At 41.8% G+C, this 27,563-nt stretch overlaps 2 protein-coding genes and 1 long non-coding RNA gene across 53 annotated transcripts in view; 1 reads left to right on the top strand and 2 right to left on the bottom strand.

Moving 5' to 3' along the window:
- The window catches only part of chm (CHM Rab escort protein), a 29,956-nt gene extending 2,825 nt beyond the window's left edge, over window positions 1-27,131 (bottom strand). The window contains exons 1-15 of one of the 2 annotated variants that reach the window (XM_022213659.2): window positions 26,992-27,131; window positions 26,123-26,189; window positions 25,598-25,670; window positions 25,403-25,527; window positions 25,164-25,267; window positions 25,051-25,079; window positions 24,826-24,972; window positions 17,741-17,857; window positions 17,175-17,286; window positions 16,861-17,083; window positions 11,990-12,067; window positions 9,634-9,741; window positions 9,384-9,447; window positions 5,244-5,340; window positions 4,148-4,246 (exon numbers count right to left, since the gene is read on the bottom strand). In XM_022213659.2, the coding sequence (XP_022069351.1) occupies window positions 4,148-4,246; window positions 5,244-5,340; window positions 9,384-9,447; window positions 9,634-9,741; window positions 11,990-12,067; window positions 16,861-17,083; window positions 17,175-17,286; window positions 17,741-17,857; window positions 24,826-24,972; window positions 25,051-25,079; window positions 25,164-25,267; window positions 25,403-25,527; window positions 25,598-25,670; window positions 26,123-26,189; window positions 26,992-27,043 (1,495 nt within the window). In that variant the 5' untranslated portion in view covers window positions 27,044-27,131. Of the gene's footprint in view, window positions 1-4,147; window positions 4,247-5,243; window positions 5,341-9,383; window positions 9,448-9,633; window positions 9,742-11,989; window positions 12,068-16,860; window positions 17,084-17,174; window positions 17,287-17,740; window positions 17,858-24,825; window positions 25,080-25,163; window positions 25,268-25,402; window positions 25,528-25,597; window positions 25,671-26,122; window positions 26,190-26,991 lie in introns of both variants that reach the window. The other variant, XM_022213660.2, reaches the window with a different exon arrangement.
- LOC127530553 (uncharacterized) lies at window positions 7,751-8,701 on the top strand. Its single transcript, XR_007937126.1, has 4 exons — window positions 7,751-7,850; window positions 7,901-8,100; window positions 8,201-8,373; window positions 8,598-8,701. It is a non-coding gene; the product is annotated as an uncharacterized LOC127530553 (long non-coding RNA).
- LOC127530549 (zinc finger BED domain-containing protein 4-like) lies at window positions 18,140-24,817 on the bottom strand. 50 transcript variants are annotated; one of them, XM_051937601.1, is made up of 5 exons: window positions 24,106-24,817; window positions 23,936-24,003; window positions 23,834-23,867; window positions 22,690-23,731; window positions 18,140-21,078 (listed from the first exon to the last, which is right to left on the bottom strand). In XM_051937601.1, the coding sequence occupies exon 5, from the start codon at window positions 21,076-21,078 to the stop codon at window positions 19,099-19,101; it is 1,980 nt and encodes a 659-aa protein (XP_051793561.1). In that variant the 5' UTR covers window positions 22,690-23,731; window positions 23,834-23,867; window positions 23,936-24,003; window positions 24,106-24,817; the 3' UTR covers window positions 18,140-19,098. The 50 variants fall into 50 exon arrangements, with proteins under 50 accessions (XP_051793561.1, XP_051793551.1, XP_051793550.1 ...); XM_051937591.1 differs by adding an exon at window positions 23,902-23,935 and having other exon boundaries at window positions 23,970-24,186; XM_051937590.1 differs by lacking the exon at window positions 23,834-23,867 and adding exons at window positions 23,766-23,833; window positions 23,902-23,935 and having other exon boundaries at window positions 23,970-24,186.
- Window positions 27,132-27,563: the final 432 nt, after the last annotated feature.

The raw sequence follows: 27,563 nt of genomic DNA, 5'->3' as shown, positions 1-27,563 counted from the left end.
TCTCTGTGGTTGTTTTGTGTCTCTCTGTGGTTGTTTTGTGTCTCTCTGTGGTTGTTTTGTGTCTCTGTGGTTGTTTTGTGTCTCTGTGGTTGTTTTGTGTCTCTTTGTGGTTGTTTTGTGTCTCTGTGGTGGTTTTGTGTCTCTCTGTGGTTGTTTTGTGTCTCTCTGTGGTTGTTTTGTGTCTCTGTGGTTGTTTTGTGTCTCTGTGGTTGTTTTGTGTCTCTTTGTGGTTGTTTTGTGTCTCTGTGGTTGTTTTGTGTCTCTTTGTGGTTGTTTTGTGTCTCTGTGGTTGTTTTGTGTCTCTGTGGTTGTTTTGTGTCTCTTTGTGGTGGTTTTGTGTCTCTTTGTGGTTGTTTTGTGTCTCTGTGGTTGTTTTGTGTCTCTGTGGTGGTTTTGTGTCTTGTGGTGGTTTTGTGTCTCTGTGGTGGTTTTGTGTCTCTGTGGTTGTTTTGTGTCTCTTTGTGGTCGTTTTGTGTCTCTGTGGTCGTTTTGTGTCTCTGTGGTCGTTTTGTGTCTCTTTGTGGTCGTTTTGTGTCTCTTTGTGGTTGTTTTGTGTCTCTTTGTGGTTGTTTTGTGTCTCTGTGGTTGTTTTGTGTCTCTTTGTGGTTGTTTTGTGTCTCTGTGGTTGTTTTGTGTCTCTTTGTGGTTGTTTTGTGTCTCTTTGTGGTTGTTTTGTGTCTCTGTGGTGGTTTTGTCTCTCTGTGGTTGTTTTGTGTCTCTCTGTGGTTGTTTTGTGTCTCTCTGTGGTTGTTTTGTGTCTCTCTGTGGTTGTTTTGTGTCTCTCTGTGGTTGTTTTGTGTCTCTGTGGTTGTTTTGTGTCTCTGTGGTGGTTTTGTCTCTCTGTGGTGGTTTTGTCTCTCTGTGGTTGTTTTGTGTCTCTGTGGTTGTTTTGTGTCTCTGTGGTTGTTTTGTGTCTCTCTGTGGTTGTTTTGTGTCTCTCTGTGGTTGTTTTGTGTCTCTCTGTAGTTGTTTTGTGTCTCTCTGTGGTTGTTTTGTGTCTCTGTAGTTGTTTTGTGTCTCTTTGTGGTTGTTTTGTGTCTCTTTGTGGTTGTTTTGTGTCTCTCTGTGGTTGTTTTGTGTCTCTGTGGTTGTTTTGTGTCTCTGTGGTTGTTTTGTGTCTCTCTGTGGTTGTTTTGTGTCTCTGTGGTTGTTTTGTGTCTCTGTGGTTGTTTTGTGTCTCTGTGGTTGTTTTGTGTCTCTGTGGTGGTTTTGTGTGTCTCTGTGGTTGTTTTGTGTCTCTGTGGTTGTTTTGTGTCTCTGTGGTTGTTTTGTGTCTCTGTGGTTGTTTTGTGTCTCTTTGTGGTTGTTTTGTGTCTCTGTGGTTGTTTTGTGTCTCTGTGGTGGTTTTGTGTCTCTTTGTGGTTGTTTTGTCTCTCTGTGGTTGTTTTGTGTCTCTGTGGTTGTTTTGTGTCTCTGTGGTGGTTTTGTGTCTCTGTGGTGGTTTTGTGTCTCTGTGGTCGTTTTGTGTCTCTTTGTGGTCGTTTTGTGTCTCTGTGGTCGTTTTGTGTCTCTGTGGTCGTTTTGTGTCTCTTTGTGGTTGTTTTGTGTCTCTGTGGTCGTTTTGAGTCTCTGTGGTGGTTTTGTGTCTCTGTGGTTGTTTTGTCTCTCTGTGGTTGTTTTGTGTCTCTCTGTGGTTGTTTTGTGTCTCTGTGGTTGTTTTGTGTCTCTGTGGTTGTTTTGTGTCTCTGTGGTGGTTTTGTGTCTCTTTGTGGTTGTTTTGTGTCTCTTTGTGGTTGTTTTGTGTCTCTGTGGTCGTTTTGAGTCTCTGTGGTGGTTTTGTGTCTCTTTGTGGTTGTTTTGTGTCTCTTTGTGGTTGTTTTGTGTCTCTGTGGTTGTTTTGTGTCTCTGTGGTTGTTTTGTGTCTCTTTGTGGTTGTTTTGTGTCTCTGTGGTTGTTTTGTGTCTCTTTGTGGTTGTTTTGTGTCTCTCTGTGGTTGTTTTGTGTCTCTGTAGTTGTTTTGTGTCTCTTTGTGGTTGTTTTGTGTCTCTGTGGTGGTTTTGTCTCTCTGTGGTTGTTTTGTGTCTCTGTGGTTGTTTTGTGTCTCTGTGGTTGTTTTGTGTCTCTGTGGTTGTTTTGTGTCTCTTTGTGGTTGTTTTGTGTCTCTGTGGTTGTTTTGTGTCTCTCTGTGGTTGTTTTGTGTCTCTCTGTAGTTGTTGTGTGTCTCTGTAGTTGTTTTGTGTCTCTTTGTGGTTGTTTTGTGTCTCTCTGTGGTTGTTTTGTGTCTCTGTGGTTGTTTTGTGTCTCTGTGGTTGTTTTGTGTCTCTCTGTGGTTGTTTTGTGTCTCTGTGGTTGTTTTGTGTCTCTTTGTGGTTGTTTTGTGTCTCTGTGGTGGTTTTGTGTCTCTCTGTGGTTGTTTTGTGTCTCTCTGTGGTTGTTTTGTGTCTCTGTGGTTGTTTTGTGTCTCTTTGTGGTTGTTTTGTGTCTCTTTGTGGTTGTTTTGTGTCTCTGTGGTGGTTTTGTGTCTCTCTGTGGTTGTTTTGTGTCTCTGTGGTTGTTTTGTGTCTCTGTGGTTGTTTTGTGTCTCTTTGTGGTTGTTTTGTGTCTCTGTGGTTGTTTTGTGTCTCTCTGTGGTTGTTTTGTGTCTCTTTGTGGTTGTTTTGTGTCTCTGTGGTCGTTTTGTGTCTCTCTGTGGTCGTTTTGTCTCTCTGTGGTCGTTTTGTCTCTCTGTGGTCGTTTTGTGTCTCTCTGTGGTCGTTTTGTCTCTCTGTGGTTGTTTTGTGTCTCTCTGTGGTTGTTTTGTGTCTCTTTGTGGTTGTTTTGTGTCTCTTTGTGGTTGTTTTGTGTCTCTGTGGTGGTTTTGTGTCTCTTTGTGGTTGTTTTGTGTCTCTCTGTGGTTGTTTTGTGTCTCTGTGGTTGTTTTGTGTCTCTGTGGTTGTTTTGTGTCTCTTTGTGGTTGTTTTGTGTCTCTGTGGTTGTTTTGTGTCTCTTTGTGGTTGTTTTGTGTCTCTGTGGTTGTTTTGTGTCTCTCTGTGGTTGTTTTGTGTCTCTGTGGTTGTTTTGTGTCTCTTTGTGGTTGTTTTGTGTCTCTTTGTGGTTGTTTTGTCTCTCTGTGGTTGTTTTGTGTCTCTCTGTGGTTGTTTTGTGTCTCTGTAGTTGTTTTGTGTCTCTTTGTGGTTGTTTTGTGTCTCTGTGGTTGTTTTGTGTCTCTCTGTGGTTGTTTTGTGTCTCTGTAGTTGTTTTGTGTCTCTTTGTGGTTGTTTTGTGTCTCTTTGTGGTTGTTTTGTGTGTCTTTGTGGTTGTTTTGTGTCTCTTTGTGGTTGTTTTGTGTCTCTTTGTGGTGGTTTTGTGTCTCTGTGGTTGTTTTGTGTCTCTGTGGTTGTTTTGTGTCTCTGTAGTTGTTTTGTGTCTCTTTGTGGTTGTTTTGTGTCTCTGTGGTTGTTTTGTGTCTCTCTGTGGTTGTTTTGTGTCTCTGTAGTTGTTTTGTGTCTCTTTGTGGTGGTTTTGTGTCTCTGTGGTTGTTTTGTGTCTCTTTGTGGTGGTTTTGTGTCTCTGTGGTTGTTTTGTGTCTCTCTGTGGTGGTTTTGTGTTGGTTTGTTTCACTGAACATAAACTGAGGACAATCAGATCATATAAACCCAGTTTTCTACAGACGGTCTGTTTCCACTGATTCTTTTTAATCTGTTATTAAAACACGTCTCATAGTTGAATGTTTTCTATCAGCTGCTCCAGCAGAACTTTTCACATTAAGCCTGTTCTACTGCAGTTTTATTTCCAACATTAACATTAATGAGAAGTTTTATTTCTTTTGCTCTTCTCTGAATAAAACTTATTCCAGTTTCACACAGACTGAAGGTTTTCATGTGATCTTTGTTCAGAGACTGAACTGTTGTCAGACTTCAGGTTTCTGGTTTTATTTCTGCTGCAGGTTTCCAGGGAGTTTCTATAAAATCCTCCAGAAAGTTCCCAAACCAACAGCAGATGTAAATGATGTGAGCACGGATCAGAAGCTCCGCCCCCTTCATCACCTGTGATGGATCTGTGCACCTGAACCATCCATCCTCAGTGTGTTCTGCTGTAATTACAACCACCGAAGAAGAAGATGAACGAGGAGACGAGCAGCAGGAGGTCAGAGAGGAGACACGGGTCTGGTTCTGGTTCTGGTGTGTATGTGTGTGTGTGTGTGTGTGTGTGTGTGTGTGTGTGCTACCTCGGTCTGGTGACTCTGGCGTGTGGAACATCCTGGTTACCACAGGTGACAGGTCCTCGTAGGCGGAGCCAACTGACTGACAGGTGAGATGGACCAGATCTGAAAACAAACAGATGGAAGTTAGTGAAGGTTTAAAATTCCATTAAGAAGACACATATTATCCATCCATCCATCCATCCATCCATCCATCCACTGCTTTATCCTCACTAGGGTCATGGGGGGTGCTGGAGTCAATCCCAGCTGACTCGGGTGAAGGCAGGGGACACCCTGGACAGGTCACCAGTCTGTCACAGGGCTACATATACAGACACACAATCACACTCACATTCACACCTACGGACAATTTAGAGTAACCAATTAACCTCAGCATGTTTTTGGACTGTGGGAGGAAGCCGGAGTACCCGGAGAAAACCCACGCATGCACAGGGAGAACATGCAAACTCCATGCAGAAAGATCCCAGGGATTGGAACCGGGGATCTTCTTGCTGCAAGGTGAAAGTGCTAACCACTACTCCACTGTGCAGCCCAAACACATATTATATTATGTTAAATTATATTACAATATTCTGTATTATACTATTTTATATTAACTATCTTATACTATATTACATTATATTAATTCTTTTTTTTAACTGTATTAATTATATTACACAATCATCTCCTTTTCAGTGGTGTGTGTCTGTGTGTCTATGTGTGTGTGTGTGTGTCTGTGTGTGTGTGTCTGTAGATGGATGGTGTTTGGGTTTGAAGCGTTCAGGTCGACTGCCTCAGTAACCAATCACAGCGCAGCATCAGGACCAAACAGTAGAAGAAGAAGATGATCTGACAGGCAGAACACACAGTGTGTGTGTGTGTGTGTGTGTGTGTCATTAATCAGTGTTTCAGTTGTGACTTCATCGGTTTCTCTTCAAGGACTTTCAGGGTTTTCAACAGCAGCTTTAGAAACTTCACCGTTAATCTCAAAATCATGTGAACACGACGAGGTTCCTGGAAATTACTAGATCTAGTTTCCATAAACGTCACACATTAAACATTTTCAGGTTTTACTTTCTATAAACTTTATAAACATGAACATCGGTAACAGAAGCAGACTGACGTGTTCCGGGGATGCAGGTCATCGTGGACGGACTCAGCTCCACCATCCGGACCGCTGGACAGCCCGCTGCTATTGGAGGGACCGTTACCACGGAGACCTGCAGAGACAGTCAGACTGCTGCTGAAGCTCAACAGGTTTAAACAGGTGTGTCCACATGTGAGACTGTTTCCATGGCAACAACTAAAGGTGTCAACAGGAACAGGGTTCTGTGTTAGAACCAGTGTTATTTCCTTTGAACATGCTCCTCTTAGACAGAATTATTAGGAAACACTCCATAAATATCCGTCGTTATGCAGACGACACCCAGTTCTACTTACCTATGGAACCAGATGGAACCAATCAGTTGGTGGAACTCCAACATGTCTGAAGGACATAAAGACCTGGATGACCTGGAACCTTCTACATTTAAATCATGACAAACTGAGGTTCTTGTATTTGAAACACTCCATCTAACCAGATAGTTCCTCTAGATGGCGCTGCCTACAGTTCTACTGCAGAGAACCCTGGAGTTCTCTCTGACCAGGATCTGTCCTTCAACATATAAACCAGTCTGTAGGACAGCTTTCTATCATCTGTCAGGAACATCTGGTCTCAGAGTGATGCTGAGGAACTCGTCCATGTATTTAGAACTTCTAGGCTGGACTGCTGTAGTTCCTGATGATCAGGAGGTCTCAATAATTCTCCTAAAAACCTCCAGCCAGAGTTCTGACAGGAACCAGGAACAGAGATCAGAGTTCTAATGTTAGCTTCTCTTCATGACTCCCTGTAAAATCCAGGACAGAATCTAAAGTCCTTCTTCTAACATCTGAACTCATACTGAGCAGCTCCATCGTACCTTAAAGACCAGGGGCCTCATTTATAAAGCTTGCGTACGCACAAAACAGGGCTAGAAAGTGGCGTACACCACTTTCTACACAAAGGTTGTGATTTATAAAAACAAACTTGGCGTGAGAATGTGCGCACCGGTGCGCCAACCTTGATTCTTGATGCTTGTTTACGCACAAAACAGGGCGTAAATCACAAACTTTGCGTAGAAAGTGGCGTACGCTGTGTTCGTTGTGATTTCTAGAAAAAACTTGGTGTGAGAATGTGCGCACCGGTGCGCCAACTTTGATGCTTGCTTAAGCACATTTTGGAGACAGAGGGAACGGCAGTGCTGGAGGGTGAAGTGGTGAACTGAAACCAGATTGATCTCAAACCTTTATTGTCATCACATATTAGACTTGTAGAGCCGGATAATCATAAACCCTCATTGTTGTAGATGTTCATATAGTGCGCCATTCGGCCGACGACTGTATTTGCAGAACTATGTTCATATATTAACAGGGGCGGATTGAACGTTATTTCATTTGGTCGTTTGACCGAAGGGCCGGTATCTGGGGCCGGTGCGGTGATCTTTATTAAATAATTTTGTTTACTGGTCACCCGGCGCCCGTATGGCTCATCGGGGAAAGCAGAAGACCCATTTGTAGGGGTGGTCTCCGACGCAGTGGCCCGGGTTCGGTTCCTGCCCGCGGCACTTTTATGCATGTCTTCTCCCTACTCTTCTCCCCATTTCCTGTCACTCTTCACTGCAACTATCGCAGTAAAAAGGCAAAAAAAAGTAAAGAATTTTGTTTATTTATCCATATGCGGCCGAATGGGATGAGCGTCCAACCATTAATCAGCCCTGTACAGGCACACATGCTTCACACCACAACCCCCCAGTGAAAATGAATTTCTCTATGTGAACCGAAAAAATGTACATTCAATCAGTTTACAAATTATTTGTACATCGGACATGATCATAACAAATTTAGTGGCAGGGTGGCCTGGATCAACACATGATTCATTCATCCTGATGCACAGCAGTGAAAAGACTGCAGGGGGCGCTGTGTGAAATGCCGTGGATCAGCAGCTTATTTATATACAGATACATTCATGAGTTACTTTGCATTGACCATTCATGGTAAAATGTGGGTGTGTTGTGGGCGGAATGTGAGGTGGATCCACCTGTGCAATCTTCCAGCTGGTGTGTGATTTATCAAGAAATTGCGTGCAGCTGTGCTTAAGCACAGTTTTATAAATCAGGGGCAAAGGGCATACGCCAATTTCGTATTATAGGCGTACGCAAACTTTAGTATGAATCCTACGCAATGTTTTATAAATGAGGCCCCTGATTGTTCCAGATCATCCATCCACACCTCCATGTAAATAAACTAAAACTACTTTCCAGCATGAAGAGAAACAGACACACAGAAGTTCCACCTCATTTTAAACAAAGTGTATTAAAACCAGATTATTATTTCAACACTGCAGGCGAATACAGAAGAAGATCTATGAAACATCACGACTCATTCAATATTTAACTCAATTAGTAAGGAGTGTGTGTCTGTGTGTTTCCTCAGTGTAGCAGGAAAAATACAACTAAACCTGAGCAGTACTTACAACTGAACAACTAGTTAACTAGTACTAACAGGAACTAACCAATGATTGAGGCTATTTGGTATTTATAATCATTAGAACAGGTGATGGTTTAGTGCTAGTTAACATGTGACGGTTTAGTGCTAGCTAACATGTGACAGTTTAGTGCTAGCTAACATGTGACAGTTTAGTGCTAGTTAACATGTGACAGTTTAGTGCTAGTTAACATGTGACGGTTTAGTGCTAGCTAATAGGTGATGGTTTAGTGCTAGCTAACATGTGACAGTTTAGTGCTAGCTAACATGTGACAGTTTAGTGCTAGTTAACATGTGACGGTTTAGTGCTAGCTAACATGTGACAGTTTAGTGCTAGCTAACATGTGACGGTTTAGTGCTAGCTAACATGTGACAGTTTAGTGCTAGCTAACATGTGACGGTTTAGTGCTAGTTAACATGTGACGGTTTAGTGCTAGCTAACAGGTGATGGTTTAGTGCTAGCTAACATGTGACGGTTTAGTGCTAGCTAATAGGTGATGGTTTAGTGCTAGCTAACAGGTGACGGTTTAGTGCTATCTAACAGGTGATGTTTAGTGCTATCTAACAGGTGATGTTTAGTGCTAGCTAAAAGGTGATGGTTTAATGCTAGGTAACACGTTATGGTTTAGTGCTAGCTAACAAGTGATGGTTTAGTGCTAGCTAACAGGTGACGGTTTAGTGCTAGCGAACAGGTGATGGTTTAGTGCTAGCTAACAGGTGACGGTTTAGTGCTAGTTAACATGTGACAGTTTAGTGCTAGTTAACAGGTGATGATTTAGTGCTAGTTAACAGGTGACGGCTTAGTGCTAGCTAACAGGTGATGTTTAGTGCTAGCTAAAAGGTGATGGTTTAATGCTAGGTAACACGTTATGGTTTAGTGCTAGCTAACAAGTGATGGTTTAGTGCTAGCTAACAGGTGACGGTTTAGTGCTAGCGAACAGGTGATGGTTTAGTGCTAGCTAACAGGTGACGGTTTAGTGCTAGTTAACAGGTGATGATTTAGTGCTAGTTAACAGGTGACGGCTTAGTGCTAGCTAACAGGTGACGGCTTAGTGCTAGCTAACAGGTGATGTTTAGTGCTAGCTAACAGGTGATGGTTTAATGCTAGGTAACAGGTTATGATTTAGTGCTAGGTAACAAGTGACGGTTTAGTCCTAGCTAACAGGTGACGGTTTAGTGCTAGCTAACAGGTGACGGTTTAGTGCTAGCTTACAGGTGACGGTTTAGTGCTAGCTAACAGGTGACGGTTTAGCGCTAGCTAACAGGTGACGGTTTAGTGCTAGCTAACAGGTGACGGTTTAGCGCTAGCTAACAGGTGACGGTTTAGCGCTAGCTAACAGGTGATGGTTTAGTGCTAGTTAACACGTGACGGTTTAGCGCTAGCTAACAGGTGACGGTTTAGTGCTAGCTAACAGGTGACGGTTTAGTGCTAGCTTACAGGTGACGGTTTAGCGCTAGCTAACAGGTGACGGTTTAGCGCTAGCTAACAGGTGATGGTTTAGTGCTAGTTAACACATGACGGTTTAGCCCTAGCTAACAGGTGATGGTTTAGTGCCAGCTAACAGGTGATGGTTTATTGCTAATTAACAAGTGAAGGTTTATTGATAGTTAACAGGTGATGGTTTATTGCCAGCTAACAGGTGATGGTTTATTGATAGTTAACAGGTGATGGTTTAGTGCTAGCTAACATGTGATTGGTTACCTGCTGCTCTGATTCGCTGGGCAGGACGGAGGAGTCGGTTATCAGGATGGCTCTGCTAACAAACCTGTAAACACACAAACAACACGGAGACCAACCAATGGGGTCACTGCAGGTAACACAGGAAACACCATACTGTTTGGTGACAGTTCCTAGGATACAACCAGGGCCTCACGGTTGCTAGGATACCAGTAAACTGTTTCCTGGTGGTTGCTAGGGCGTGTGAGGCCGCTGGTGATTGGAGGGTTCTGACCTGGGGGGCAGGGCCACCCTCTTCCTGTTCGCCGGCACGTAGCCATCCTCCAACACAACATGGCTGCAGCTGATTCGCTGTCCTCGGCTGTCAATCACTGCCTTACAGCTGGAAAAACAGGAAGTGATGTCACTGGTGAAAACACCTGAGATGGTTCAACCTGAAAGGAAGGTAAAGTTCGGTCTGAAACTGACAGAGTGAAGCATCTTCTCCAATAAACCATCTGAGAGAAAATAAGACAGCTGGAAGGTTTTTATGATATCAGAACGAGTCACATGACCTGAAGTAAAGATTAACCGCTCATATTTTAACGTCACGACTTTACCTCCTTAAATCACACAAGTGTCCAACAGCTATATGTTCTAATACAAGAACGTGCACCATTTTGTGTCTCATTTCTGTCGTTTGGTGTTTCATTTTGGTCATTTAATGTCTAGTTTTTGTCATTTTAGGTCTCGTTTTAGTCATTAAGTGTCTTGTTGTTTTATCTCTCATTTTTGTCATTTTGTGTCTCGTTTTTATTGTTTTGTGTCTAGTTTGTGTCATGTCTCGTTTTTGTCGTTTAGTGTCTTCTTTTATTCGTTTTGTGTCTTATTTGTGGCTCTGTGGCTCATTTTAGCCGTTTTGTGTCTCGCTTTTGTCGTTTTGTGTCTCATTTAAATTGTTTTATGTCTAGTTTGGGTCATGTCTCGTTTTAATCGTTTTGTGTCTCATTTGTGGCTCTGTGGCTCATTTTAGGCGTTTTGTGTCTCCACCAGAAACATTAACAGTAACTTTTAGCAACTAAAGTCAGTTTTTTTTTTTACATCTTTAATTAATGAACACTGTTATTTGATACTAACTAATCTAAATTTCACCGGTGGATTTCAGGCTTCCTGCAGCTGATTAAAGCTGATAAAGATGTAAATTAAAATCTCAGCTGTTCAAACTTCAGTCTGAACATGATGGATCCTCTGAGCTGCTCTCCAGGGTTCCTCTGCACACCCAGCAGCTCCAGGCTATTATTGGGAATAATGATGCGCTCAGAAGCTCATCCATAACCTCCAACATGCACTTAAAATATAGATAAATACATGGAGGCTGCTGTGCTGGAAGGTCACACAGACTGGAGCAGAGCTGCAGCTCCAGCAGTGTTTTAACCCAAAGACAAAATAAAAATAAAAACATACGAGTAGAAGTTAACTGAACATAAAATCAACCAGTAACTGAGGATTTTAGTTTCATTTTAAATCACCATGAACTGAATAAAAGACAAAATAAAATGAAAAATACAATCATAATGAAAGAATTAAATAATCAACAGATATTCAGTCAGTATTTAAATAACTACTAACAGAACATAATAAATGTTAAAAGGACGACTTCAGTTTGTATTTTAAGTCGCTGATAACTAAAAATCTTGTTTTTTCAACCAAACCTCAGCTCCATTTTCTGACTGGAAATTGATTAATAAACTTATTGTCAGATAAAAGGATAACTAAAATCAAAACTGTTTGAAGCAGGAAACCTGAATGCTCCTTTAAATGGACCTGTACTAGCCTCTTAGCTAATGTTAGGGGCTAAAGCTAACAGGCAAAAGCTAAAAAGCTAATGCTAGTGGCAAACACTAAGGCCATTGCTACATATTAAAGCTAACAGGCTAACATTTAGAGACAAATACTATCAAACAAATGCTAAAAGTCTAATGCTAACAGGTAAATGTTACAGGCGAAGACTAACTGACCAAAGCCAACAGGCAAAGGTTTACAGGTAAAGACTGGGTGGCCTGTGCTGAGGGGCTAATGCTAACAAGCTAATGTTACAACACGAATACTAACAGGCTAATGCTAAGAATCAAACGTTAACAGGCTAATGTTAACAGGCGAAGACTAGCTAGCCTGTGTTCAGGGGCAAATGCTAACAAGCAAATGCTACGCTGCAAATATTACCAGGCTAATGCGAAGAATCTAATGCCAACAGGTAAATGTTTACAAGCAAAGACTAACAGGCAAATGCTAACAAGCTAATGCTATGATTCAAATACTAGCAGGCTAATGCTGAGAATCTAACGCTAACACATAAATGTTTACAGGTGAAGACCAGCTGGCATGTGCTGAGAGGCTAATGTGAACAAGCTAATGCTACGATGCAAACACAAACAGTCTAATGCTAAGAATCTAATGCTAACAAATAAATGTTTACAGGTGAAGGCTAGCTAGCCTTTGCTGATGGGTTAATGCTAACATGCTATGCTAACAAAGTATGACAATGATAAAGAGGCTCATTTTATCCACAAATGCAATATTTTATCGACTGCATAAATTATTGTCCAATCACAGCTCAGGAGTCTTTGTCACGGGGTAAACAGGAAGTGTACCTGTTGGAGGGCGTGTCCAGCAGCAGGCAGAGCAGCGAGTGTCGCAGACAGTAGATTCCTCCAAACACAGCACTCATCCTGTAAGAACAGGTGAGCACATGTCAGCCCATCAGCAGCGAGCACCTGCAGTGTGCGGACACCCTGCAGAGGACACAGTCAGTGATGGACAAACAGCAGCTGCAGTGTGTGGACGCCCTGTTTAAAGAGGACTCGGGTGGACAATCAGCACCTGCAGTGTGTGGACGCCCTGCTTTAAGAGGACTCAGGATGGACAATCAGCAGCTGCAGCGTGTGGACGCCCTGCTTTAAGAGGACTCAGGATGGACAATCAGCAGCTGCAGTGTGTGGACGCCCTGTTTAAAGAGGACTCGGGTGGACAATCAGCACCTGCAGTGTGTGGACGCCCTGCTTTAAGAGGACTCAGGATGGACAATCAGCAGCTGCAGTGTGTGGACGCCCTGCTTTAAGAGGACTCAGGATGGACAATCAGCAGCTGCAGTGTGTGGACGCCCTGCTTTAAGAGGACTCAGGTGGACAATCAGCAGATGCAGTGTTAGTTATTCAGTTTCACAGCCTCTACAAGAGGTTCAACTGATTTTTCAAAAGAGGAAAGGACATCACCAACATAACTGTATTTATTTGTCCGTTTATTCCATCATTTTGTTGTGTTGTTGTCTGCTGCAGCACAATGAAGGTTTAGAATCTATCAGCCTGAAAGTGTGAAAAGAAGAAAAACATCAGATTTTCTACTTCCAGCTGCACAAAAATGAACGAAATCTGAACTTAAAACTGTGACATTTCATCATGTTTAAATGTCTCCTCATCCTGTAGATGTTCTTCTATCTCCATGTCTCCTCTCTACTCTGCTCATCATCTGTAGATGTTTCTCCATGCTGGATGGATCTCCAACTTCTAGATCCTCTGTTCACTGTTTCTGAGCCATGCTGCATTTATTTATTCATCTAGTAGCTTTGATTTCCTCTCAGTCTCGTCGTCTGTTTTTTTGTTTCGTTTTTACTCATGTTGCGTCTTGCTTTGGTCATTTTGTGTCTCATTTGTGTCATTTTGTCTCATTTTTGTTGCTTTGTGTTTCATTATTGTCATTTTGTGTTGAGTTTTGGTCGTTTTGTGTGGGTTCAGGTTATCAGGTCATAAAACATTACGACTTTAAGCTCAGATTTGGTTCTTTTCCCGAACAGAACTCAAACAAGATGAGTTCAAGCGCCGTCTGAAATATTAAAGTCTTCCTGTTCTTCTTGTTTCCACAGTTTCTGGCTGATAAATGGAGTCGCTGTGGTGATTTTTTAGAGATAACGCGACATTCAGGGCTGCCGGCAGGTTCTGGGGCTGACGGGGTTAAGAACATAATGAAATTACGACTCGCTTCATAAATCAAAGGGCTCGTTAACGAACAGCGTGGAAAAGGTCGACACACACAGCGAGGGTGTGTGTGTGTTGCTAACGTGAGGACACGCTTCTATCCACGGCAGCATTATGGAGACCTGAGGACGTTCAAGAAAGGTAAGAAACATCTGAAAAATCTACAACACAAAAAAAGATCTAAGTAACGCTGGTAAAAATTAAAGGAATTAAACTAAAAAATGTATCAAAATGAACATCCTCAAAAATAACAAAACATTTAAAAGATAACAAATAACACAAAACAAGGAAATGCCACAAAAGATATATATATATATATATATATATATTTATAAGAAGTTAATAAAATTGAAAAAAATCTGTCAAATGTCACAAAAATAGAATTAAAAAGACAAAACAGAAATAGGAGATTCCAAAAATTATCAAGAAAATGTCCACAAGATATGAATGAAATGCAAAGAAAATTAAAAAGAACAACAAAAACATGGTACAAAATGACAAAAACAAAACAAAATGACAAAAAAGAGACACAAAATGGCAAAAACTGAACACAAAATGAGAAAAACAAGACACAAAAATGTCTGACAAATATATCAATAAATTACAAAGTTGATATACTATAATATTTTGTGAAACATGTGAAGGCAACCAGAGAGAATTATTCATTAAATTATATCCAACAGCCTCAACAAACTTTACTAAAACTGCTTAATTAAAAATATTAAGTGCATAAAAAGTAATAAGACTGGAATAAAACATTCAGACATGAAGAGAAAAAACACTTTAATGTGCTTTCTGGAGGCTTTAAAACGAAGCCAAATATCCGACAGCAGGCACTCAAACGTCAATCTTTTCTGGTTTCTTTCAGACAGTAAACGGGACATCTGAGGAAACATTATCTGACATTTCAGAGAGCCAGCAGCTGATTGGTTCATCCAGAGAATAACGACAGTAATCGTTCCCTGAAAGGTGAAACATTCGACTTCAGAGATTAAAATCTGGTGAGTAGAGAATGAATGGAAGTCAATGAGAGGTCCTCAGAAGTACAACAATCTGTCAGCGTGTGTTAATTAAAAACACACACAGGTCCGTGATTAAAACCAAACAAAGCATGAACTATATGAAGGTGTGTGTCATCTGTCACATGACCTTTAGCCGTCGTCACGGTAACATGGCTGTGTGGCAGTGTTTCCCCTCCTATATGACCGACGAGGCGGGCCGCCTCGCTGGTACAGACTACCTCCTCATTACAATTTTGCCGACATTGCCGCCTCACTGGTCCGCACCAAAAAAAAAAAAAAGTAATGCTAAATATTAGAAAGCATTGACACATAAGTCCGGTATATTCGCCGCTGAAATCAACAGAATGGCAGCCTTTTCTCACCATGGGTGAAGACAGCAGACACATCCCTGTTGGTCGGTAACACTCAGTTCTCTATGACATCCCGCGAGTTCGTGTTTCAAATGTCGGTCGTGTATGTCTATGTATATCGATCATTCTAATGAAGAAACTGTCTTTAGGGCTTTCTGTCAAAGAAAGCCTAACAGAAGAGTGAAGTGCTCCACCTAGGGCTGCCACATCTGCAGGGGACTTCAACATCAATCCCCACTTATATTTGATTTGCCTCATGTAATAAAGAGAGCATGTGTTCAAATTTGGTGTTTGTATTTTTAAGAATGTTTACTTAAAGTCTTTAATTCAGCTGCCTGACACATATCACAGTGCAAAATTATGTGTTCTAACTCAAGGTTAACAACTGGTATTCTAAAGAAGTTAGTTCTGTGTTCAAAGAGGTAACAGTTTTGAAAACAGAACTAACTCCTTCAGAAAACCAGTTGTTAACCCAGAGTTGAAGTTTTCTTTCACATTTTTAAGTAAAATGAAGGTCATGGCATAACCTTTTTATTATAAATAAAAATGAAGTGGGAATTTGGTGCCTAACATGTAGTTGTTTTTAGAAAAAAGTAAAAGTCACCACTTGATTCCAGATTCAAGTCCTTTGTCATCTTTTTCAAATGTGTAATAAGAACTGATGTGGCATTTAGGAATGGCTTGTGGAAATCTGACCAGAATATAACAGACTGGACTAGTTGACATGTTTTGATCGCAAGGACAAGTGGGTTTATATTTGTCATATTTTCTCCCTATCACTGATTTTTAGAAAAGAAACATGAACATTTTATTTAATTTAGTTTTTGGAAATGGCTACAAATACAACAAAATGTGCTCCAAATTGTGCCAGAATGCCCCATTTTGCATCTTGATTTTCAAAATTTTTCCATGGGGGGGCATGCCCCCGGAACCCCCTAGTTGCTTCGCACCTGCGGCGCTCGCCGATGCCTTTGGCCCTTGCCTACACCCCACCACCTCACAGCCGTTTCAACCCAGGGGAAACACTGGCGTGGCGTCTCACCGTTAAACTGTCTACAGCCTCCAGCCTCAGAAATTAGCTAGTTTAGCTTAAGGTAGCAAGCTAACGCTGACGATAAGTATCGAAGCATTTATTTTGTAATCTGCTCCAAACTGCATTCAAAGACCTGCTAATTTAGCATCGGCTAGTTTAGCATCAGCTAATTTACTATTTGCTAGCATGCTAACACTGATGATCGATACTGAAGCGTTATTTTCTAATCTGCTCCAAACTCCATCTAAAGATCTGCTAGTTTAGCATCAGCTAGTTTAGCATCAGGTAGCAAGCTAATGCTGACGATGGGTATCGAAGCATTTATTTTGTGATCTGCTTCAAACTCCATTCAAAGATCTGCTAATTTAGAATTTGGCTAATTTAGCATCAGCTATTTTTGCATTAGCTAGTTTAGCATCAGCTAGTTTAGTATCTGCTAGCACGCTAACACTGATGATCGATACCGAAGCGTTATTTTCTAATCTGCTCCAAACTCCATCTAAAGATCTGCTAGTTTAGCATCAGGTAGTTTAGCATTAGCTAGCTTACCATCAGCTAGTATGCTAACACTGATGATCGATATCGAAGCGTTATTTTCTAATCTGCTCCAAACTCCACCTAAAGATCTGCTAATGTCACTGAAGTATTTTGTCTAAACAGCTGCAGAGAGCCCGTGAAAGGCTCTCTGCAGCGCCCCCTGGTGTGTGATGGCAGCTAATGAAGCTCTGAGCTGCTGCTGCTGGGTCTTTGAACACAGCACAGATCTATTTGGAGGCATTCAGGATCCAGAAAACTGAACAGAGTAATATCCGCCATCATCTCATATGTAAATGAGCCGAGCCCTGGGCGACACCCCCTCATTATTATTCATGACCTGCTCTGATGAGACAGCAGCGTCTCCATGACGACCGTCAACCTGTCCCTGGGGATCCACAGCAGTAATGATACTGTAGTGCTGACACTGTACTATTGATACTGCAGTACTGATACTATGGTACTGATACTGACAAATATTGTAGTGCTAATGCAGACAGGTAACAGACAGACAGGTTACAGAAGACAGGTTACAGACAGACAGGTTCTTACCTACAGAAACACTGAGGAATCTCTCCCAGTCCATAGACAGGAAACAGGAATGGTGTGTTGCCGTAGCGACCCAGGCAGCGCAGGAAGTGACGCGTGGAGGCGAGCCCCTGCTCTGTGGGTGTGTCCTCTGTCACCATGGCAATGGAGTGAAGCAGGAAGTGCTGCAGGTTGTCGCCCAGCTGCTGGTCGCGCAGAAACTCCACGTACGGCCGACCGCTGTAGGCTAGAAGGAAGGGGACAAACGAGACTTCAGTACCAACAATGCCCCGAGGAAGGTCCTGATGATGTCAGCAGGTGGACAGGCGACGTCTCACCTTGATGCTCTTCCGTCTCCTCCACACACGACGTCAGGAAACGCATCAACTTCCTCTTTTCAACCACAGACAGCTGGCGACTGGCAAACACATCAGCTCTGCTGCAGGGCACCTGCGAGACAGACAGGTAGACAGACAGACAGGTAGGTAGATAGACAGACAGGTAGGTAGATAGACAGACAGGTAGATAGACAGACAGGCAGGTAGATAGACAGATAGGTAGGTAGATAGACAGATAGGTAGGTAGATAGACAGACAGGTAGGTAGATAGACAGACAGGTAGGTAGATAGACAGAAGGGTAGGCAGGTAGACAGATAGGTAGGTAGATAGACAGACAGGTAGGTAGATAGACAGACGGGTAGGTAGGTAGACAGACTGGTAGTAGATAGACAGACAGGTGGCGACTGGCAAACACATCAGCTCTGCTGCAGGGCACCTGCGAGACAGACGGGTAGGTAGACAGGTAGGTAGACAGACAGACGGGTAGGTAGAAAGACAGATGGGTAGACAGACAGGTAGGTAGATAAACAAATGGACAGGTAAACAGATAGACAGGTGAACAGACCTGCTCCACGTTGCCGTGGCGATATGTCAGTATCCTGGTGACGTTTTTGAACTCTGCGTAGCGACTGACGTTTGATTTGATGAGCAGATCGACCAATGAGCCGCGAGAATACATGACCTGCAGAAGGGGGAGGAGTCAGTTTAGCAGCCAGTCAGACATCAGCAGGTCACAGGGAGCGATACGATTGGCTGAGAACCGTCTCTGTGACGTCTCCATGTCAACACCACAGCGGTGATGATAAGTCTTACCTGATAGTCATACCCATAGACATAATAAAGAGTAGACGCCGCTCGGGGTGCTGCGCAGCGAGAAATACGGCCGCCATCTTGGTCCGGGCACCCGCTCCACTTAGCGCTGTATGACAGCGCATTTAATCCATCTTAACTCTGAATATTAAACTGATTTTCACGCGTTTTTATTTTTTGCTGCAAACGTCATACATGTGGCTATGATACAGGACAAATAGTTCAGCGTATTTTAATATTCATAGAGGGATTAACAGTAATAGAATATTCTGACATTAAGCTCGACTGTAGACAGGTATTTTGCAAACACTGTAAACACACACACACTAATATATGTTAGAGAAGCAGATAATGGCAGTAAAGCCAATTATTTTAATAATTTGAAGAGACAACATATGATTTCGCTATATATACATATATAAACAAAATACTGACTAATGAACACATTTCTATACAAAACTATATATGTATATATATATATATGTATAATCTTTTTTGATATATCTTTTTTAATATATATGTATAAATTATATTGACAGTCGATAATATGATTTATATAATTTTCTCTGATATACTGATATTAGTACTCCAGATATAATTTATATATATTATGTTTTCTGATATATTGATTATATTGATATTCCATACATGATTTATATATGTAGTATGATTTTCTCTGATATAGAACTTTTATGTATTTTATATATATATATATATATATATATATATATATGTGAATGATGTTGATACTCCATCTATGATTTATATATATTCATTTTCTCTGATATATAACTTCTATCTATTGTTTTATATAGAAATATGTGTTCATTAGTCAGCATTTTGTTTATATATGTATATATAGCGTAGAGATAGACCGATACCGATTATCGGTGGTCAAGTCGGCCGATAACCGATATTTGAAACCGATATTTACTTGCTTTAAAAAGGAAAATATTGGTGTCAAAAGTATCATCTCAAACACTAAAACATTTTTAAGTTTCTTTATGCAAATATTTTGTGAACATAAACATCTTAACACGTCTGTAAAAATGTAAGTTTAAGAAACCAAAATAACTTAAATAACTTAAAAAGAAAGCAGAAAACTTAAATAACTTAAGTTAACTGAAAACTTGAATAACTTAGGTACATATAGGTGCTTGACCCCAAAGCAAAGAGAATAGAAACAAATGAAATTTTTACATAAGCAAGTTCAATAGTTCCAATTGCGCAGCACCAGATTATGATGCAAAAAACAAAGTTGGTCCGCATGCTCTCCAGTCGGACGACTTCTCTTGTTGTCACAGACTGTGGAGACTTCACTGAAGAGACGCTCACTTGGGACTTTAGAAGGTGGTGCACAGAAAAACTTTCTTGCGTGTTTTGCAAGTATCTTGAAGCGTCCTTCATTTCGTTTCCACCACTGGAGTGGATCTTCTTTACGCCTGTCAATGACAGGCTCCTTGAGATACAGATGTAACTCATCTTCAACAGTAGCCAGCTGGTCACCAGTGTGAGATGCCAACAGAAAAGTGAACATCTCATCGATGCGACTGCGGTAAGATATGTGTACTCTTTGTTGCTTTTTTGGGGGGGTTCATTCTCCTGTGTTTCAGTTGCTGCACACTGTTCCTCCTTGCTTGAACCCTCTGTAGCAGCATGCTCGCTCTGAGTGGTCTCTTGTGTGGACGCGTCTTCTTCTTGCAACCATCTTTTGGCTTTGCTCAAGGTGGTGGCAGAGGAAAATGCATGACTCTTATAACGAGGATCTAAGAGACAGGCCAGCACCACAATTTTGGTGTCTTTGATTTTGGAGAAGCGCTTGTCCAGACTCTCCTTCATAGTTTGCCTTAGTGTTCTAATGCCTCTTGTGTTGGGCCCTTCATCATTCTGGAAAAGCATCTTGAGCACAGTCAGGCTTGGAATTATGCACGATGCAGAGGAGTTGCTGTGGCTTACTTCCAGTGTTACTTCTTCAATTGGAAGCAGTGTTTCAATTAAATTTGAGACAAGGTCCCACTGCTCAGCTGTGAGAGCTGCAAATCCTCCATGTTCACCACTGTAGATTGTAAGAGCACGCTTTTGCTCTTGCATTCTTTGCAGCATGTGGAGCATTGAATTCCATCTTGTTGGAACAGCCTGAATTATGCTGTGCTCTGGCAAGCCAAGTTCCCCTTGAATTTTTCGCAAACGTTGTTTGGCCAGAATGGAGTGGTGAAAGTGTGTGGCACACCTCTTAAGAATTGCAATGACATCTGTAACTGCTCTTTGACTTGTCAAGCCATCATTCACCACAAGTTGCAAGGTGTGTGCTGTGCAGCTAAGGTCTGGGAGTTCACTGAGCCTCAATCCCTTCACTATATTTGCTCCACTATCTTGAAGGACAAGTGCTACACGGTCTTTGTTTATGTTCCAGTACTCAAGCACAGTAAGTGATGTTTCTTTTAGGTATTCCCCCGTGTGAGATCCATGCATTGCTCTTGTATTTAAGACAACCTGCTTTCTTGACCATCCTGCGTCAATGTAATGGCATGTCAGGCTCATTAAAGACTCAGTATTCCCAGACCAACAGTCTGTGGTGAAGGAGAGGGAGTGGCCAGCATTTTCGGGTTTAATCAGGGATTTGATCTTGTCCACGACCTTCTGGTGAACGTCTTTCAGCTTTTCAGTAAGGTAGTACTTGTCACTTTTGAGTGCGTATCTTGGCTCAGCTGCAGCCATGAGGCGTTTAAAGCCAACATCAGATACCACTGTGAATGGTTGGTTATCAGTGACTATCATCTCTAGGATAAGTTTGTCCATTAGTTTCGACCTGTCATCTGACTTGGACCACTTTCTTTGTTTGTTAAACATTTCTTCAATTGTAGGCTGAGCTGAAGTTGCCGCATCCTGATGAGTTTCAGGTTCCTGTTTCTTCTGTAATTCTTGATACAACTCGGGATGATGAGTCCTAAGATGGGACCACAGGTTTGAAGTATTTTTGGTTCTCCCTATTGTTGATCCCATGCTTACATTTTCGTTGCATTCTTTGCAGACTGCCTTTCCTGATGATGGTTGACTGTAATGCTTCCATACTGCACTTTTTGCTTTGTCCATCTGTATAAAGGTTTGAAAAAAGCAAGAGTTATGAGGGGGGCCACATTGTGATAGAGTACTTCAGTTTATTTATCATTATGTAGATTTTGTTTATTATTATTATCTAATTAGGTACATAATACATATTAACCCTTTAAGCTTCAGTCAATTCCAGCCGTTTTCAGTACAAAAAATCGCTAATATTCTATTTTTAAATAAAAAAAATTACGAAAAATACGGGGAATATTGGACGCGCATCGGGAGGTGCATTTCCTTGAAAACGACCGATTCGGGGATTTTATACCGACTTCAGGACATGTTTTGGACAAAATAGTTTACTGGCTTGTGTCATCTGGATGTAAAAGGTTGGATTATGGCCGTTTTTTGTGGAATCTTTTTTTGTGTGTGTAATAACAAACCCGGAAATGTGAGTCGCGTTGTGTGCTTTGAAGCCGTGTATAGAGAACGGATGGATGAATATTTGTTTTTGTCGGACAAATGTGTTTTTCTCACCCGCTGTGGTAATCGCATCTGAAAGTGGTTTATACCGGCGGATTCATGAGAATCTAAGCTTTCCATCGGTGTATAGTGTTTGTATAATCGCGTTTGCAGCCTTTGGACATTCTTTAAATTCCTATGCAAATTAGTAGGTGTACCGCCGGCGGTACACTGAAGCTTAAAGGGTTAAGACAGAACTAAAGTTGAATTTTACATGGTCTAACCAAATATTAAACCAGGCCTGGAAAATCAAACAAGACGATGTGGAATTAAATGTGTTATCAAATATTGTTATTGTTACAATGTATAACTAATATTTTAACAGTAACTGATAGCAGAGACCCGGCATTTCAAAACTAGGCTACTTTGCTTTTAGTTCATTACTTTAATTTGTATCTTAATTTCTACTCCTGGTTAACCCCTAGTTTTAGTCCAGCAGTACTCATGAATTACTGGTTGAGTTTTGGTTAGGTCTGATTTGGTCGTGGATTGAATAGTTTTAAAAATATCTGTGTGAAATACCTTTACTTTTTAAACTTATAAAGTAGCCTCTGAACATGCTTCTCTTTAAACCTCCAAAAACGTGGAAGTTGCCCTACAGTTTTCTTCCTGAGTGCTATCTTTTATACTTTTCACACTCCTCTGTGACTGAGCTCATGCTGAATTGTTCATCTATTGGTCACATTATTTATCACTGAGCACCGTGTTGAACTCTTAAAGGGTTAAATAAAGCAGTTTGGAGACGTTTGGGAGGAGTAAGATACAGCCTAAAATAATGTTGAATGACACCGCATGGCACTGTTGCGTTTATAAGTTTATAAGTGGAGAGGAAAAAGGACTCAGAGAGGTGCGCAGGGCCATCCTCTTTCTGCAGTAATGCGAAGCCACAGGACAAAAATGTTTCATACGACACATCTGAACTGTGGTGGCTCTAATTCAGTCCTTCGAACTGTACGGTGTCACATGTAAATACAGTCCACGGGCTCAGTTCGTGATGCGTTTGGCTTAGCTCCGTCTTATTAACAGAGAGGTGCAAAATGGTTCAACTCAGGTGAACGTGCTTGGATGTTTCGGGCATTGTTGTTGTTTATTGTTGTTTATGACATTTTGGGAGAGTTTGCTGCCTTAACTTACCGTTAGCAAACAAAGTTTCCTCGATCTGTGAAACCAGCCTCTCTCCTTTCCCGCTGTCTGCGACTCTCAGACCGAGCAGCACTCGGCAGGACCGCCCACGAATGCTGTGCCCTCAGCGGTAGCTCTGATTGGCTGTCAGCCCTCTGTGTGTGACCAATCAGATGAAGCTTTGCTCTTGGGAAGAGCCGGAGAGTGAAGAAGGGAGAGAGATAGCAGAGCGGGGCGGGGAGCACGAGGGAGCGCGGCAGGAGAAGAAAAAAAGGAGACACTGCGGCAAAAACGCCAAAATAACCCAGTTTTAAGTCATATCGGCCGATTATCTGCGTTTTGTCGATAATCGGCTAAACCCAGATATCGTTGCCGATAATCGGTCTATCTCTAATATAGCGTAATCATATATTGTCTCTTCAAATTATTAAAATAATTGACTTTAATGCCATTATCTGCTTCTCTAACATTTATTAGTGTGTGTGTGTTTACAGTGTTTGCAAAATACCTGTCTACAGTCGAGCTGAATATCAGAATATTCTATTACTGCTAATCCCGCTATGAATATTAAAATACGCTGAACTATTTGTCCTGTATCATAGCTACATGTATGACGTTTGCAGCAAAAAAATAAAAATAAAAAACGCGTGAAAATCAGTTTAATATTCAGTTAAGATAGATTAAATGCGCTGTCAAACTGCGCTGAGAGGAGCGGATGACCGGACCAAGATGGCGGCCCCACCGCTTGTCAGCCCCAATAGCGGTCGATGCAGCGTCTACTCTTTATAAATGGTCGTACCAGTCGTACCTGATACTGAGTTTGGTTAAACTGTTTTCACCCAGAGATAAAAAAGTGTTTCAGATAATTAAAGATGTCGATGACATCACACGGGACTAGACAGGTGTACCTCAGGTAACTAGAATATAAACTGGATATATTATTGACCCCAACTTGGACAGCTATTACCCCTCAGTAGTACCCCAACATGGACATCTATTACCCCTCAGTAGTACCCTAACCTGGACATCTATTACCCCTCAGTAGTACCCCAACCTGGACATCTATTACCCCTCAGTAGTACCCTAACCTGGACATCTATTACCCCTCAGTAGTACCCCAACCTGGACAGCTATTACCCCTCAGTAGTACCCTAACCTGGACAGCTATTACCCCTCAGTAGTACCCCAACCTGGACATCTATTACCCCTCAGTACTACCCTAACCTGGACATCTATTACCCCTCAGTAGTACCCCAACCTGGACATCTATTACCCCTCAGTAGTACCCTAACCTGGACATCTATTACCCCTCAGTAGTACCCCAACCTGGACAGCTATTACCCCTCAGTAGTACCCTAACCTGGACAGCTATTACCCCTCAGTAGTACCCTAACCTGGACAGCTATTACCCCTCAGTAGTACCCCAACCTGGACATCTATTACCCCTCAGTACTACCCCACCCTGGACATCTATTACCCCTCAGTAGTACCCCAACCTGGACAGCTATTACCCCTCAGTAGTACCCTAACCTGGACAGCTATTACCCCTCAGCAGAAGTATTTATAGTGAGGTATTCTAATATTGTGAGATATTCTGATACACTGAGATAGATGTGTAATGAGATGTGACAATCACAGTTAAATCTCAGATATGTTTATTTTTAGTTTGTGTCTGAATATACATCTATGTCTGAATGATGAAAAGCACTGAACCTTTTCCACCATGTTTTAATATTATGTTAAATTAATTATATTATATTTTTATATTGTCCTACATTACACTATACTATATTCTATTATATCATAGTATATTATGTTATATTATAACATACTATATTACATGATATTATATTGTATTATGCTATATTATGCTATACTATATTTTTATATTGTCCTATATTACACGATGCTATATATTATATAATATTAGATTAGACTATATTATATTACCTTATACTATATTATATTTTATATTATATTGTTATACTTTATTATATTACATTGCATTATGTATTATATTCCAATCTATTACATTATATACTATATTACATCATAATATATTATTTTACATTATATCATACTACATGACATATTAAATTAATTATATCATACTACATCATTCTGTACACAGCATAAACACAGCGTTACCTTGGAGACCAAGTCGATGTTGAACCTGCGTCCTTCCTTCACCAGCTGAGCGTAGCTGATCTTCTTCCTGGTTGGCTGCGATTGGCTGGGAGCAGCAGAGGGGCGTGGCTGATCTGCCTCTGGCTCCTCCCCCTCTATGTGGACGGCCTGTGATTGGACAGACAATAAGTGAGCATTGATGGCTGTGAGGTGATGAGCAGCAGGTGTGATGAAGTTCCTCCTCACCTGGTGGGTCCTTTCTTCATCTTTAGAGTCTGGAATCAGGAGAAAATGGCAGGAAGGGTTAAATAAAATCCACGTTCAAAAATAAAATCTGAATTTAACAACTGATCCCAAACCTGCAGATTCTGTTTCTGACGTCTCCTTCACAGCTTCTTCTTCTTCTTCTTCTGTAGTGTCTGGAGGACCTGGACTGTCTGCTTCCTCCTCCTCATCTTCTTCACTGAGAACATTAAGAACCGGAGTTTATCACGGCACCAATACACAACTACACACAACCACAAACATACGGATTGAGATACATAACTAAACACACACAGGCAAAAACATACAACAGGTGAACATGATGAGACGCTACCTGGCGTAGCAGAACACCTGCAGGTTCCTGATGGAGGCGGGGTCTGAGTTGGACAGGTAGATTAGCTCATCCCCTTCCTCCAACTGACCCGACCAATCCTGGACCTCCTCTGGTGGAGACTCCTCCTACCAACACACACACAGGTGAGTGAGGAGGCTGTACCTGTCTGGCAGGATGTGACAATAATGAACTCACCTGGTGCTGCTGGATCCAGGTGAGCAGGCCATTAAAGGTGAAGCTAGCCCAGTTAGCAGCGTAGTAGCTCCTCCTGTGAACACACAGAGCCGACCAATAATCAATACAGCAGCCGATCAGTAATCAATATGGCAGTCCATCAGTAATCAATACGGCAGCCAATCAGTAATCAATATGTCAGCAGATCAGTAATCAACACGGCAGCCGATCAGTAATCAACACGGCAGCCGATCAGTAATCAACACGGCAGCAGATCAATAATCAATACGGCAGTCCATCAGTAATCAATACGGCAGCCGATCAGTAATCAATACGGCAGCCGATCAGTAATCAATGTGGCAGCCGATCAATAATCAATACAGCAGCCAATCAATAATCAATCAGTCCATACATCAATAAACACACAGCAGCCACTGACTATCAGTAACAGCTATTGATTATCAATAACAGTCCTGGATTATCAGTAGCAGTCACTGATTATCAATAACATTCATTGATTATCGGTAGCAGCAGGAGGAGGCTCACCTGTCCAGGTGTAGAACTCTCTGTCCGACTCTGGAACAGGCTGCTGCCACCACAGACTCAGCTAGACCTGGACACAATCAATAATCAATCGTTAATAATCAATACAGGATCAATAGCAGAATGAAACAGATTTACACACAGTCTGTCAGCCAATGAGAACACGACTGACAGTCACATGACACAAACACAGGCAGTGATTTGAGGAAACGTTCAGCTTCAATAGATGAATGATTAGCTAATCAATCATCAGTTCATCAATAATCAGCTGATCCATTAGCTGATCACCTGAACAATCTCAACCAATCAGAGAACCACAACATTATAATCTCAGACCAGGAGAACCAGAACCTCAGACCGGAAGACTATAGAAGAAGGTGTAAAGCGAACAGAGCTAACGTTAGCTCCAGGCTAACGGAATGAGCAGCTGAAAAGGAAAGCTAACGGAACTAGCTTAGCATGTCGCCTCGAAGTAGCAGTTCGGAAACATCATTTATCAGTGCAGCAACTGTTAGCTCCGATTCTACCACTATGCTGATAGCAGCTGTTAGCTCCGATGCTAACACTATGCTGATAACAGCTGTTAGCTCCGATGCTAACACTACTGACAGCAGCTGAATCTCTGCTTTATGTTTCAGACTTAGGGAGCTAACACGTTAGCCTGGCCGTTAGCTACTAGCCGCTGCCCTTGGAAAACCATTGGCCGTTAGCTGCGAACTAACGTCCTGGCTAACCCCAGCGGTCCACCATTTATAGCGGATTTTAGCGGGATTCCGGGACGCTACGGACCGAGTCGGAGTCCCACCGGACCGGGAAACACCCAGACTCACGGACCGGACCAGAACAGGCGGTATAACCAGGTGGAGGCATACCTGTGCCCAGAATGACGACGTCAAATTCAGACGGCAGATCCTCAGCAGCCATGTTGTTAGCGGAGGCACCGAGTCACGTGACCCGGAGAGTTCTGCTTCCTGTTCTATCGATCAGAAATCACCATCTTCATCAGATTAATGACGTCAGAACGTTGTGCGTGTGTGTGTGTGTTTGTGTGGAACCATCTGCTATTTCTGTCTGCTCTTCAGAAGAGAACCTGGCAGAACCACAGAAGAAGAAGCTTATCAATCATCTGATGATCAGAACCGTCTGCAGCTCATCTCCAGTACTCCAGTACTTCACTGAATGTTTCCAAGTTCTACTGTTGTTTGTTCTCCATGAAGGGAAAACAAAGATCCCGAAGAACAGAGTTCCAGTTCCAGTTTCCAGTTTTCTTGTCTTTCGGACTCAGAATACATCAACTGATCACTGAGTCTGGAGGTTCTTGATGTTGGTGTAGCGTTCTCTTGGTGGAACGTTCTCGTGGTGGAACATTCTCGTGGTGGAACATTCTTGTGATGTAGTGTTCTGTTGGTGGAACATTCTGTTCATAGAATGTTCTCTTGGTGTA

The sequence above is a fragment of the Acanthochromis polyacanthus genome, chromosome 17, assembly GCF_021347895.1.
Source record: "Acanthochromis polyacanthus isolate Apoly-LR-REF ecotype Palm Island chromosome 17, KAUST_Apoly_ChrSc, whole genome shotgun sequence".
In the NCBI taxonomy this organism is placed as follows: Eukaryota; Metazoa; Chordata; class Actinopteri; family Pomacentridae; genus Acanthochromis; species Acanthochromis polyacanthus.
Note: the sequence above shows the minus strand (reverse complement) of the source record. Positions and strands in the feature narration are given on the sequence as shown.

Bases quoted from the DNA above. Each gene is read 5' to 3' on its own strand.
- LOC127530549 (XM_051937550.1), bottom strand. From the start codon at position 21,078: ATGGACAAAGCAAAAAGTGCAGTATGGAAGCATTACAGTCAACCATCA.